The sequence below is a fragment of the Vicia villosa genome, linkage group LG6 (genome assembly GCF_029867415.1).
Source record: "Vicia villosa cultivar HV-30 ecotype Madison, WI linkage group LG6, Vvil1.0, whole genome shotgun sequence".
Lineage (NCBI taxonomy): Eukaryota > Viridiplantae > Streptophyta > Magnoliopsida > Fabales > Fabaceae > Vicia > Vicia villosa.
This window is the reverse complement of record NC_081185.1, coordinates 104,142,874-104,158,345: the sequence shown is the minus strand read 5'-3', so window position 1 is coordinate 104,158,345 and position 15,472 is coordinate 104,142,874. Positions and strand designations below refer to the sequence as shown.

Sequence of the window (15,472 nt, the reverse complement as noted above, 5' to 3'; positions counted from 1 at the left end):
AATGTCATCATTAAGAGCTATAATCGACAGATGATATCAACTTCCATTGTCACAAAAAACTCTTTGACATCCAAAAATCGTTTGACTTCTGAAACTTTCATATTTATAACACTTCATCAGTTGTCTATCGTCGAAATTATCTGACAGTTATATTTGTAAGCACATAGTTAGCTATCGAATATATTCTCACAAATATAATAGTTATTTTGTCTATAAAACAAATTTAATTTATACATAACTATTCAATTTGTTCTCACAAATATAATATTTTAACCTATTATTTAATATTTAATTAAATTCACATTATATATATATATATATATATATATATATATATATATATATATATATATATATATATATATATATATATATATATATATATATCCATTTCATTCTAACTTTTTTCATACAAAAATATATATTTGTGTATAAACTTGAAAATAACATCTAATTTATTTTTATGGAGAGACATGAAGCCATGTGGCAGAAATCGTTTAGTTAGTTGATAGAGAAAGAAACAAAGTACCACACTTTGTTCAATTTCAGTTTTCCTAAAAATTTGACCACTTACTTCCCACTCATTTCGCCCCTTCTCTCTCTTTCATTCATCTGCAATTCCTTTCATGCTTTCTTTCATCAAAATCCTTTTTTTCCACATCACTCTCAAACTTTATGCTAATCTCACAACCCCTTTTGACAAAATTTCACATTTTTTTACATTCATATGATATTTTGTCATATTTGATTCCATCATATACACAAGGGCTAGTGCTAGTTCTTCTCTTGAGAGATTTCAAGCATTGCAATACATTGCACATTTTTTGTTTTTCTTTGGATTTTTCAATTTTTTGATATTGGTGATTTTGATGAGAGGCCGAAATCGAAAAAATATCAATCTATGGAGATTTCGATGAAGTTTTTGTTTCTTGAACTTTGTTGTTGGTGGTTTCATTACAATTTTCTCAGATGGAATGGCAGATCCTGCTAGTAATGGAGGTCTTGATCGAGATATTGAACAAGTTGGTTTCATCTAGCTTTTTCTATAAATTGTTTTATTCATCAAATGCGATTTTTTCTTCATCTTGCATGTAGATAGTGATAGTGTAAATTATGATGTAGATTGTATGTTGTTTCATTTTCAAAATGTTATTAGATGCATCATGTTTTTAGATTGCGGTTGCGGTTGTAGTTATACTGAGAATCTTTATATTGTGGCAAAATGTGATCAATATGGTTGAAATTGCAGTTATGATGCCGTTGTAGACGATAATTTAAAACCATGATATGCATACACTTAGCCATAGCCATGAGAAAACAAAACATTCTTAGTTGAATGATTAAGAGTGGAGAAAGAAAAAGAGTTCTCCTGGTCGATCTCTAGCCCATGCCACTTTTGGCTACGAGGTATTGTTCACTTTGAGTGTGAGAACCCTCATGGCTTTGTCATACGTCTCGTTGGACTGAGGTGTATGAGTGTTGTATATAAACTACCCTGAGTCTCGATTCCCAAGCAATGTAGGACTATTTTGGCCAGCCCAGGAGAAGAGTGATAGGATATGAAATGGAACAGAATAAGCTTATGCATTGGGGATAGTATTGTGCCTTTCTTGATGGAGTTTCATAATTTGGCCAATAATTAGAAACACTATTGGAAAAAATGGCAAGAAAAGAATGTTGTTTCATCGTTGAAAATACTTATAGAAATGTTGCATAATCGGTCGATGTTATATCTTAGAAAAATGAAGGATTATATTTGCTTAGTCAGGCGCTTTACGAGCTCGAATTTGATATTTATTTCAACTCTTTTTTGAAGGCACTCACTATTTTGAAGAAAGGAACTCAGATAATAAAGTACAGCCGAAAAGCGAAGCCAAAAGTTTGCCCTTTCAGACTCTCCTTGGTGAGGTTTTACTTATGATTATTCGAGAGCCAACGTGACTTCTAAATCTACGACGAAAAAATTCAGTGACTACATTAAACATGTGTATGGTGGATTTACTATCTCTAACTAATTTCATATTTAGTGGCATTAACAGGATGAAACAACACTGATTTGGATTTCTCATAAAAAGGAAAGGACTCTACAACTATCTTCGGTTTCACGCATTATTCCTGGACAAAGAACCGTAAGTTGAATAATCTGTCATTCAATGTAAATGTTGATCTTCATGGATGGCCGTGTTATCAATGTCTTGACGGTTTCTCATGTTTTTTACGACCATTTATTTGTAGGCTGTATTTAGAAGATATTTGCAACAAGAAAAGGACTATCTTTCGTTTTCGCTTGTTTATAATAACGGAGATCGAACACTTGATCTGGTTAGAAAACATATTGATACTGCATTCGAATGATGTTAAATTTTATCAACATTTTGAATATAGTGATTTTTTTCTCTCTTATTTATAGATATGCAAGGACAAAGCTGAGGTAGAGGTGTGGTTTGCAGGGCTTAAACAATTAATTTCCAACGGAAGGCATAAAAGGCTTACTAGGAGTCAATCATCATATGTGAGTTTTATCATGAGTTCGATGAATGAATATTTATCCGATGAAATGCAAATTTTCTAAGATGTTTCTATTTATATGATAATAGATTTGTTATTGAACTTAGTGATCACTATTTACTAGTCTACAAATTTTGGTTACAGGACGGTGTTGATTATATTCCGAATCGACCTTTTGGTGCAGTATTAGAGTTTTCTACAAGCCTTTCTCGCGGTAGGCTCTCTACCACCTCGACTCATTCAGCTCCTCGTGAGTCATCATTGTGTTGGGCGAACCCAGATGTTGGGTTAGATCGTAAAAATATGAATGCAAGGACAAGTATTGGAGATGGTTTTCGGGTTAGTGTGTCAAGTACACCTAGCTGTTCGAGTGGAGGATCGGGACCTGATGACATAGAGTCATTAGGAGATGTTTATATATGGGGAGAAGTTTGGGCCGATGCAGTTTCACCGGATGGAAGTGTCACTCATCTCCCTTCCACCACAGATGTATTGGTTCCTAAGCCTTTAGAGTCAAGTGTTGTTCTTGATGTTCAACAGATTGCATCCGGTGTGCGTCACATGGCTTTAGTTACTAGGCAAGGAGAAGTTTTCACTTGGGGAGAGGAATCTGGCGGACGACTCGGTCATGGATTGGATAAAGATTTTGGCCGACCTCAACTTGTCGAGTTTCTATCCGTTACTAGTGTGGAGAGTGTTGCGTGCGGAGAGAATCATACATGTGCTGTATCTATATCAGACGATTTATTCTCATGGGGTGATGGTACATATAACGTTGGAATTCTCGGACATGGAACCGATGTTAGCCATTGGATACCAAAGAGGATTAGCGGTCCTTTGGAAGGACTTCAAGTTATATCGATTGCATGTGGTACATGGCATTCGGCACTGGCAACTTCTAATGGAAAACTTTTCACCTTTGGCGATGGAACATTCGGTGTATTAGGTCATGGAAATCGAGAGAGCGTGTCATATCCGAAAGAGGTACAATTGTTAAGTGGTTTGAAGACTATTAAGGTTGCATGTGGAGTATGGCATACTGCAGCCATTGTAGAGGTTACTTTTCAATCAGGTTCGAACGTTTCGTCACGAAAGCTCTTCACTTGGGGAGACGGCGACAAAAATCGTTTAGGACATGGAAACAAGGAAACATACCTTCAACCGACTTGTGTTTCAACGCTCATCGAATATAATTTCCACCAGATTGCATGTGGACATACTATGACTATTGCTCTCACTACTTCCGGACATTTATTTACTATGGGAGGCACTGAATTCGGTCAGCTAGGAAATTCTTTATCCGATGGAAAAATACCGATACTCGTACAAGACTCGTTGGTGGGTGAGTTTGTCGAGGAAATATCATGCGGAGCACATCATGTCGCTGCTTTGACGTCGAGGAGCGAATTATTTACTTGGGGTAAAGGTGCGAATGGAAGATTAGGACAAGGAGATATCGACGATAGAAAAACACCGACATTGGTGGAAGCCTTGAAAGAAAGGCATGTCAAAAACATTTCTTGCGGCTCAAGTTTCACTTCTTGCATATGCATTCATAAATGGGTATCTGGAGTTGACCAATCCGCTTGCACCGGTTGTAGACAACCGTTTGGTTTTACTAGAAAAAGACATAATTGTTATAACTGCGGATTAGTACATTGTCATGGTTGTAGCTCGAGAAAAGTTTTGAAAGCCGCATTGGCTCCCACGCCAGGAAAGCCTCACCGTGTATGCGATTCTTGCTACGCCAAGCTTAAAGCGATCGAGTCAAACGCGGCTTCCAGTCTTAATAGAAAAGTTACTAATACACAACCTCGCAATTCTATCGAGGGAAGGGATAGATACGGCCAAGGAGAAATAATAAGATCCACAAAAATTCTTTTTCCTCCTTTCTCAGAACCGCTAAAATATCTCGAAATGAGGACTAATAATAAGCTCGGAAGTTCTTCCATGATGCCAACTTCTCAAATTCCGTCTATTACACAAATGAAAGAGATGGCATTTCCAAGTGCAGCAGGTTCCATTCAAAATAGTTTGAAGCTTGCGATAGCTCCAGCTCCACCGTCAGCTCCACCTCTCAATTCGAGATCAGTATCACCATACCCGAGAAGACCAAGTCCGCCGCGTTCTAACAGTCCAGGATTTTCAAGAAGTCTTATCGAAAGTTTGAAGAAGACAAACGAGCTTTTGAACCAAGAAGTGTCGAAATTGCAGAACCAAGTAGATTCATTTACTACACTTTTTGTTTCTTTTGTGTATGCGAAATTCTCTTACAAGACTCACTATTGATAAGTTTACGAAATTTCTTTTAGAATCGAAGCTTGAAGCAAAAAAGCGACATGGAAATTCAGAAACTACAGAAAAACATTAAGGATGCCGCGATATTAGCTGCAGAAGAATCTTCTAAACACAAAGCAGCGAAAGAATTTTTCGAGTCCATGGTAACTCAGGTATCTTCATTTTTTTCAAAATATTTTCAGAAGTTATTAATTTCTTGTTGGATACGTTAACTAAGTAACTGGCTTATGATTTTACGCAGTTGAAGGAAATGACCGAGCAATTGCCACCAGAAGTTTTAGAGAGCGAAAAATTTAGTAACATGGTTGTTCAGGCTGAGAATTTTCTAGATGAAAATCCGAAATCCGAAACATGTTCGATACCATCAAACTTGGAATCGGAGCAACAAAGTGAACGCGTAATAGAAGAAAATAACCACGAAGCTGCAGAAGTTAATCCGTCTCAGGATGCAGGAGATGTTTTTCAAGAAAGCAACGGATCGTCCTCGTCTAATACCGAAACAATAGCAGCACCATCACAAAGCTCTGAAAATGATTCAAAATCATTGAACCCTTCAAGATCAGTGAGAGAAGGAGAATCACAAATCATTGAACAATTCGAACCTGGCGTCTACGTGACACTGATAGTAAAGCCTAACGGTAATAGAGCTTTCAAACGTGTTCGATTCAGGTATTACAGTTACTTCTTGTTGATTACAGAAATAACTTATATACATGCTCTTATCATTATCATCGTCGTTATCGTTATAATGTTTAGTTTTAATGCAGTAAACGAAGGTTTCGTGAAGATCAAGCAGAACAATGGTGGAACACGAACAAAGATAGGGTGCTTGAGAGATACAATCCACATGCAAAAATTTCTAAAGATGTAGCGCCGACGCCGTCTAGCAGTCCCCTGCCACCACCTACGAATTCTGAAAATGAAGCATCGTCGAGCAGTACCGCGCAACCACCGGCTGAAGAAAACATTGAGGCAGCACCTTCATAAACATAAAGCATAGTCTTCATAGGCATCATGTTAGTGTTAATTTGATGAAATGATGAAGTACATAAACATGGTTTGATTACAAAGTGTAGTAAAATTTATATGATCTAATCTCATCAATTTCATAGTTTTGATGTATTCTATAACACAACATGGATAATCATGTATAGGAAAATACTAGACATAGGGAAATTAATGTGTATTTTTTTTTAAATCAAAGAGATTTGTTGTTTATAACAATGTTGTTATGTTTATGCTCCATATTTTAAGTTTGTTCTATTTCATACACTAGACAATAAAATTGTAATTGATTGTACTAGGTAGAATCCCATAGAAGCAACATATCCATAGTTTTAAATTATTGTTGTAGAAGCTACCGCATTAACAATGTTGCAGATGTGTTAGAAATATAATTTAGATCGAATGGAGTCGAGGCTAGAATTGTGTACGGAACACTTTCTTTAAAGTATCTCAAGCACTCCCAATTTATCTTGGAGTTTCTACGCAGGAATATCCAGGATAATTCAGCCTTTTCGAATTTGCGCAAGACTGGCGAAAACTCGAATGTAGCGAAGAGTGCTCTGGAATTATTCTAGAGGATTTGCATTTTTGAGATGTGATTTTCTTAATTCATAATGAATTATTTATATGCCACATTGGTATTGTTTCACAAAGTAGCGACCCTTGGTGAAACAATGTCTTTTACCAAAAGTCACAATGATTGGCCTACAAACACACTTCAAAAGTTGCATGGTTTCATTTTGCAACTCTTCATGAAGTGTTTCTATTTTTCAACGCAAAGCCTAATCGGAATGTTAGGTAACTATGCTTTGAACCGTTATCCCATGTGATAAGATCGGCGTTACTATACACACACTCTTCAAAGGTTCTTCGCCTACATATCTCGCCTAGCACTATTTATGGCCATGTGCTTTTCCTGTTCTTCGTGAATTTTTCATGTAGGTGAAGTTAAGTTTGTATCTATTTCTTGAGATACATATCCTCCTCGATATAGAACTTCATTAAGAGTTTCTAAAAAACTCAACCCTCAATTATGTAATAGTCAACATTGTCACAAAATGTTGCACCAACTTCCAAATCAATGACTTGTTGTTACCCATTGAATCTTAGGTTAAGATGTATTAACTTCATATTGAGTTGCTATCATTGTTGGAACACTTATTCAAGGAGTTTCAACCTCACACCTCTTGAGGTTGTCTTTACTAAATCCCTGGCCAGTGGTTTAGTAAATGAATCATTCAAATTATAGATCGATCGTATATATGTGAATGAAATGATTACATCTTTAATCAATTTTCTCACGAAAGAATGTCTAAGGCCTCGGTGCCCAGACTTTTCATTTTACACTTATCTGAATTCTCATGCTAAATTGGCTTAACTGTCACGTTGTGTTAACACCTTTGAAACACTGTATTTAGCCAATGGAGCTTCCAACAGAAGGTCTTTCAACCATTCAACTTCTTGACCAGTGGAAGCGAGATCCACATACTATGGCTCCATGGTCAAGAGAGTGAGGCATCTTTGTTTCTTGCTCTTCCAAGAAATATCACCCCCAACTAGTGTAAATATCCACTTAGTTGTAAATATATGATCTCGAACACTCGATATCCAACTCATATTGGTATATCCTTCTATATGGCAGGAAACCTACCATAATGGAGGTCAAGATTTTGGTTTTTAAAAGATAATCAAAATTCTTTTGATGGTCTTCCAATGCTCACCATTTGGACTGCTAGTAAATCTACTCATTTACTAATTGCAAATGTTATGTCGGATATAGTACATTATACTAGAAGACCAATTTAACTTGTGTATTCTAATAAGACCATAACTCTTCCATCATTATTTTGAACTTATCAAGAACTTTCTCAACAAAGTGTATTTGACTAAGTTCACAACCCCCACTATTTTCGCATTACTTTGATCTCCAAAAGAGTGTCAACTAGTCCAACATCTTTCATATTGAATTTGGAAGTTTTCTCAATATGTTTTTAACCCCCACTATTTCGCTTTACTTTGATAAAAAATGGTGTCTATCATTTCAAGATCTTTTCATCTTGAATGTCGAATCTAGAAACCTCTTTGTTTCTAAAGTTCCATTCATCTCGTTGATAATGATCAACATATAATCAACATGGAGACAAGAAAATCACAATGTTCTTACATAACTTTGTGTACAAACACTTGTCACAAGAATTAGATGAAGAAGCTTTTTAGATAATCATGTTTGATGATGCAAGAAGGTTTTTAGATTAAGCGAGAGATAAAATTATGAGAAATTTAAAGTAGTATAGTATAAATTGCAATGAGTACCTTAGTTAAGTTCTCTTGTCTCAAATATTCACTTGAATTTCTATGTTCAACCTTCTTGATCGACTTCATCATTGATGTGCATGACACTTTTGATTCTTTTCTTCTTTGATAACCTTTATCTTCATCAAAACTAGATATAAAATATATTCTTCACAATCTCCCCCTTTTTGATGATGACAAACTCTTTGAATTCTTGTTTTGATAAGATTGAAAATTTTCCCCCTAACTTGTGTGTCTCCCCTTTAGTTTGTGTGTCTCCTCCTTAATCGAAGAATCTTACAATGACAAAGTCAAACTTTTAATGCCATTGTTTCGGTGCTTGTTTTAATCCATACAAGGATTTAACAAGCTTGTACACTATTTGTTCATTAACAGGAAATATATAACCTTTTGATTTCTCCATGTAAATCTCCTCATCGAGATCTCCATTTTAGGAATGTCATTTTGACATCCTTTTGATGAACTATAAGTTCGTGCAAAAAAACTAATGCAAACGATACTCTAATTGTTTCCGTCCTTGCTACTAGTGCATATGTGTTCAAATAATTAACACATTCCTTTTGTCTAAACACTTGGTTATTAATCTAGACTTGTAGATGTTTAGTGTACCATCTTTATGATACTTCCTTCTAAACACTCACTTGCATCCAACCAAGTATGGTTTGACATTGTTAAATCCATTTCATTTTGGATAACATCATTTCAAGAGGAGTCCTTTGAAATTACATCTTCATTGTAAATCTTAGGATCATCTTCCACTCGAAGAATAATAGAAATCTTACGAACAAAATTCTTACTATTTTCTTCTACTAGATAAAAGAAATATGTCGACAATCTATGTTGTTCAGTCCTTGATCCTTAGTCTTTCAGACTTTCTGCTTATTCTAAGTTCGAGTTGTTTTTCAACAATCATGAAGAATCTTCGTCGTAGGGTTCTTCATTAGTTAGAAACTCAAATTCCTTATCCTCCTCGATAAGGTTCTCAAAATTCTACATCTCGTTATGAATCATCTTTGAATGATCTTTATATGTCTTATAATAATAAATTTCATGAAACACAAACAATTGACATAGCATATAGATCATAATTTAATTGTATAATTCATAATTATAAACTTTAATTAATTTGATCACCGATAATTAACAAATTTCTACTTTGATAATTAATATTAAAATTCAAGAAAAAGAAATGTTAACACCTACATGTATTGTGATGCTAATATTCATTTTTTTTTTGTACATATACACTATAATCTAGAACTGTAATTAATATGTATGACCAAATCAAGGAAAATTTGAAGAACGCAACACTGTTATATTTACCGCAAAGGAATGGCTTTATATATGTGTATATTATATATTTCAAAATGTATATGGATATATCCTATTCATAATAACATAAGTTCATTCTTTTATGAAATTCTAACATTATTAATACAGCAAGCAAAATACTGTTTTCCAAATATTAACCATATTTTACGAGAGAAAAAAACCATGTTATTGTAGAATTTATTCTCCTGCATCTCTACTAATCCAATGCGTTATAGTGTCATTTGTTCATGTACATAAAAACGATGTCAAAGCACTATTATCAATTCTTTCTAGAAATTTGTAATATCAATCAAGCATGTGCTGATATTAATAGATAGAAAAGTTCATATTTAAATCTTGATATATAATTATAAATTTTTCTGCTCTAATATTATGAGAAATAATAAAAACGTACCTGGATTCATCATATTAATTCTTTTTGTGTTTAGAATGTGTCCACGATACAAGAGTTCATTCTTTCAAATGTTTGAAAACGGAAGCGTCGGTTGCCATTATTTGAAATACTATAAGATTGTTAGAAATATAATTTAGAACGAATGGAATCGAGGCTAGAATCGTGTACGGAACACTTTCCTTATAGTATTTCAAGCACTCCTAATTTGTCTTGGAGTTTCTACGCAGGAATACTCAGGATAATTCAGCCTTCTCGAGTTTGCGCAAGACTGGCGAAAACTCGAATGTAGCGAAGAGTGCTCTGGAATTATTCTAGAGGATTTGCATTTTTGTGATGTGATTTTCTGAATTCATAATGAATTATTTATAGGCCACATTGGTATTGTTTCACAAGGTAACGACTTTTGGTGAAACAATGTCTTTTTACCAAAAGTCACAATGATTGGCCTACAAACACACTTCAAAAGTTGCATGGTTTCATTTTACAACTCTTCATGAAGTGTTGCTATTTTTTAAATCCACTTCTCTTGTCATTTTGGAACAACTATTATAATAATTACAACAAGATGAGATTGCAGTCCATTATTGTGTTGCATAAGCTACCGCATTAACAATGTTGTAGTCGTTAAGTTATTTGATGCGGTACATAATAAGGTCGGACATCTGATTTTAAATCAAACCGCAACGATGTTGTTGAAGAAGCTAATGAAAAACATTGTGACGGTGTTGCAGTTGTGATGGGATTGCGGTCAACGCAATTTAAAACCATAACCATATCTACTTATATTTTTATGAAAAAAAAAGGATCATGTGAATATGCATAACAACTATTTAACTACTAACAACATTCAAATAGAAAACCAACACAAAATAAACATTATGTGACAACAAACATGATTGTTGAGTGATAGAACTCTACAAAACATCCCTCCACCACCTTTTCTAGTTCATATATCTTTCTTCCATTCTTATTATTTTCTTTTCTTCTTCGTTTATAATTTTGTTTATTGAGTGAAAAGCAGGTTGCCTCTCTATCCTTTTAGCTTGATTACATTTTTCACCATTATTTATTAAATTAAACATTTTTCTCTATAACTCAATTTTACTTATTGTTATATTTTCTTTTATTAAATTTTGTTGTTAGATAAAACATAATTCAAAAAAAAAAGTTATCTATCATTACAAAATGATAAATTTGTCTCCACTCTTTATAGAAGATAAAAATACACTTATTTTTGTAGTTGTCTTGTAGAAATTGATCCATATGTGTATAGCATTTCTAATTTGTTTTCTATATTACTATTGTTCTCGCATATTTAATTTTTCTGAGATTTTCAACTTCTTTATTTAAGCTCTTAGATTTTGTGTTCTTTATTTAAGCTCTTAGATTTGGTGTCTTCTTTGATAATTTACTGCAGGGCCGGCCCTAGGGGTAGACCACCAAGGTTACGGCCTAGGACCTCAAAATTTTAATTTATATTTTTATGATTTTAATAAATTGATTTTTTGAAAAAAGTAATTTTTTTAAAATTATAATAATAATAATAATAATAATAATAATAATAATAATAATAATAATAATAATAATAATAATAATAATAAGTTACAATGTGCATTCTTTGATTTGTTAATTTAAAATTTAAATGTATAGATAATAAATTTTTGAATTCTTTAAGAGGAGAGTAAGTATCTAAGTATTTTTTTAAAGAACTTTGTACTATTTTTCAATTATGATTATTTTTTTTAAATAATGAGAAAAGTATTTAGATGAATTAATTTTACTATTAATTAAAAACAAAATGTTAAATGAAATTAATTATAATAATATAATGCTTTTACATCCTAAAAAATCTTAAATATATTAATTTTAAAAAAAAATTAATATATTAAAAAATTTAATTTTAAATGTCGTCAGCCCTGAATAAAACTATAAACAATAAACTCTACATGAAATAAAGCTCCCAATTTCAAATGATATAAAAGTAAGTGGAAAATTACTCCAAATATCCAAAGTAATGTTTTTTTTTTGTTTTTCAACCTCTTTACCAAGAATACCACATGCCAATGTTTTAAGTGCTATTTACCGCACGCAAAAGAAAAATCTCCAAAAAGTTTGTGCACATCTTCTTTTATCCTAACACCAACAAATTTGTAATTTAGATACTCTCAAAAAAAATTGGAAACATACGGGGTAGGGGTGGACATCGGTTCGGGCCGGATCGGGTTCGGGCCCAAAACCTCAATCCGGCCCAACCCTCGGTTTATTCGGGTACGGACTAAACCGGGTTCGAATAACTAGACCGATTTATTTCGGATTTAGTTTGCAATTGGGCCCATATGAAATTCAGCCCGAATAATTATTTCATCTGAATTTTTTTCTGCTTTTAAAATTCTTATTAAAACTAATAACTACACCACTCAAAATAAACATAGAATAATTTTAAAATATTTGGATACTGTATCATCCAAAATTACAAATTTATTCTTCTAATAACAAATTTAATATTACAAATTTACTATGAAATTGGAAACTAAATCTTTCACTACATAAATTACAAATTTAATAAAATAAGAATTAAATTAACAATGCACACAAAAAAAACTAAGAATGCAACATCTTTAAACAAGACATTGAAGTCAGTCTTTAGTGAAATTAAAAGAAAATCAATACTATTACCCAACTTTAAAAAAATTAATGACATGATTAAACATGGATCTTTATTTCACACCTGAAACAAAACAGCCTTCTTTATTTCACACCTGAAACAAAACAGCCATGCTCAATATGAAGGTAATATAAAATATAACACTGAAAAAGCTCCCAATGTCTTCCTCGATACGCACCTTCATAATATCTTCAACAAGTTCCATACACTTTTTCTCCATTTGCTATTTCATTCCTACAATTTATGTATACACATACAAGAAAGATAATGTATTGAAGATGCTTGACATTTGAATGAAAAAATATCATAAATTCTAACAACTTAAATTTTAATATGATAACACCACTTCCAGACTCAACTAACTCCAAAGACACTAACAGAACCAATAAGCTGCAACATAGAAAGACAATTGCAATTAACTACAAGCTGTCATAGCAAAAGCAGGTGATATTATTGTTGAAATTAAAATTGTCATTCAAGGTGTTAATTCACTTTGACCTTTCACCAAATATTTAAGTTTGCAAGTTAACAAAACTTAGACTCCAACAAGATAGAAGTTAGAAAACTCATAAACTCACAAACTCTAATGCTTGATTTACAATAACTCTCTCTCTCTGAGTTATGAAGTTTCTAATGAAGTTACTTTTTATCTTCATGCAACACTCAACCAAAAGAACTCTCAAAATGAAAGTGAAATCTAATTAGAACTAAAACTAATAACGAATAACATTTGTATCAAAGTAAAATTACTACTAAGCCATTCACCAATTATGAGTGCTCTACAATTAGTGTAGTGTTCTTTACAATTATGCAGCAGAATATTTTCCAAGCACATCATAGAAGCATAAAAAAACCGCATGATTAGATATAAAAACTACTTATTATCTACAACACAGCCAAAATGCATCATGGCAACATAGCAACAAGAATAATCACCATTTTTTATCTTCAACAGACTCACCATGGCCAAAGAAGCAAGTTTCAAATCTACAACAAACTCACAGTTTCTCACTTGCATCTATATTTAGCCACCATGTTCACCTACATTCAAGTCAAGTTGAGTCAACGACAACAAGGAGATTGACTTGTCCTAGGCAGGCAATAAGCAAAATAACTTACCACTCTTAAAAGCCAGAAAGTCAAATACTGACTGAAGAAGAGAAACAATCATGGTAATTCCTAGGAGGTAAGGATTTCCTTCCAAGAATACCCTCTGATGAAATAATAAAAAAATCAAATTGTCAGACAATTTAATGATATTAGAAATTGCATATTAAGTCAATATTAACCCCTCATCAACTTTACATCATGTTTATATTAGGTGAGATTGCATATTAACCTGCATAATGAAATTAGAGGAAAATTAGATGAATACATATAAAATGAAATCAATATTGTTCACAGCTCTTATTTTTTTTTGTTGCATACATCAAGGAATGAACCCTTCCCAAGAATGGAACCCAACTCCACTTCTTTATTACACACACCTCTTCAACATCTTTAAACAAGCATTCACCTCTGTGCTTTGCTTCCACTCTTACCTCAAACAAAATTAAAAACAAAAATAGAGGAAAAATAGATGAGTACATATCAAACCAGTGAAGAATCTGATGACTTTTAGAGCTTGCTTCATTCTTACCTCAAACAAAATTAAAAATAAAAATAGAGGCAAAATAGATGAGTACATATCAAAACCAGTGAAGAATCTGATGAGTTTTAGAGCTTGATTCATTCACTAAGTTTGTCAACAAAAATAACAACATATCATACCAATCTGAGAATCTGATGAGATATAGAGCTTGCTTCATTCAGTGATGTCCCTCCTATAGCTGAAAATATTGAATCTAACATTATTAGCAAAACAAGAAATAAATCCAATCAGAGTTTATGAGACAAGAGAAATGATTTTAAAGTGGAACTGAATCAAAATTCAAAATAAACAATTAGAATAAAATTTTCAAAACTCATTTTTGTTCAACCCCACTTCAATCTACTAAAGTGTTGTAGTTCACAGTATTTTCACAACAAGAAACCATTAAGTTCACTATATTTTCAATTGAGTACACAGATCTATAAATATAAACAAGAAATAGAAGATATTCCATTCAACTTCACAATAGAGTTAACTGTAAACATCTAAAAGAAACCATTCTATAGTAAGAACAATAAACTAACCACCCCTATAGTAAGAAGGCTCTGATTCAACACAGAAATCACCTCAATAAAAGACGTAGCTATAAAAAATCATAACATAAGTTAGTGAAACAAATCAAACGGTAACAAAATAGTATCTATGAAATTAATAAATCACAACATATTATACCTTCTAGACAAATAGTAGGAAGATGTTCTTCAAGTGTTTCATTGCGATCTTTTATGAATTTGGGGGTTAGGGTTTGGGTTTGAAAACTAATATGTGAGTAAGGGTAACATTAGGAGAAGAGATTGAGCAGGAGATATGAATGTGGCGATGATGAAGACATCAAAGGTTGAATATTGTGGTGGAAGTACTATTTTTCTAAAAGGTTGAAGTTGAACAGATGAGAGGAGGGGGGCGGCGGAATGTCGAAGAAGAAGGAAGATGAACTCAAAACCCTAGTCTACTATCTACCTATTAATAATAGATTGATCAAACTCTCTAAATTACCCTTCCCTCAAAAATAATTTACACTACAAATTGGACATTTTAGTAATTAACAAAATAACCATTCACTTTTCATCTTTTCTAATTGCTTGCACCAAGTGTTACTCTTTCATTGGTCTAAATTGAAAAACTTATTTCCCCCCAAAACACTACTCCCCTATTTTTTTTCTATATCTCTCTGTTTTCTCTCGTCTCCCTTTACCCTCCAACCCTAACATTCCACACATGAATCTCCTTACTCCATCATCTTCTTCGAAGCAACATTCCACACAAACCCTACGTTTTCTCTTTCTCTCTTAAACGTACCTTTCCT

At 33.0% G+C, this 15,472-nt stretch overlaps 1 protein-coding gene and 1 long non-coding RNA gene across 8 annotated transcripts; one reads left to right on the top strand and one right to left on the bottom strand.

Moving 5' to 3' along the window:
• The first annotated feature begins 616 nt into the window (after positions 1–616).
• Positions 617–6,004, top strand: LOC131609455 (PH, RCC1 and FYVE domains-containing protein 1-like). The gene is made up of 9 exons (XM_058881148.1): positions 617–1,022; positions 1,817–1,903; positions 2,040–2,129; positions 2,236–2,322; positions 2,411–2,512; positions 2,653–4,728; positions 4,821–4,958; positions 5,048–5,475; positions 5,574–6,004. The coding sequence occupies exons 1-9, from the start codon at positions 975–977 to the stop codon at positions 5,791–5,793; spliced, it is 3,276 nt and encodes a 1,091-aa protein (XP_058737131.1). The 5' UTR covers positions 617–974; the 3' UTR covers positions 5,794–6,004.
• Positions 6,005–11,802: 5,798 nt separating this feature from the next.
• LOC131609454 (uncharacterized) lies at positions 11,803–15,128 on the bottom strand. 7 transcript variants are annotated; one of them, XR_009286208.1, is made up of 8 exons: positions 14,839–15,126; positions 14,691–14,749; positions 13,944–14,344; positions 13,821–13,854; positions 13,635–13,728; positions 13,477–13,556; positions 12,694–12,749; positions 11,803–12,609 (listed from the first exon to the last, which is right to left on the bottom strand). It is a non-coding gene; the product is annotated as an uncharacterized LOC131609454 (long non-coding RNA). The 7 variants fall into 7 exon arrangements; XR_009286207.1 differs by having other exon boundaries at positions 13,635–13,854; positions 13,944–14,051; positions 14,286–14,344; positions 14,839–15,125; XR_009286205.1 differs by having other exon boundaries at positions 13,821–14,344; positions 14,839–15,127.
• Between the last annotated feature and the right edge of the window lie 344 nt (positions 15,129–15,472).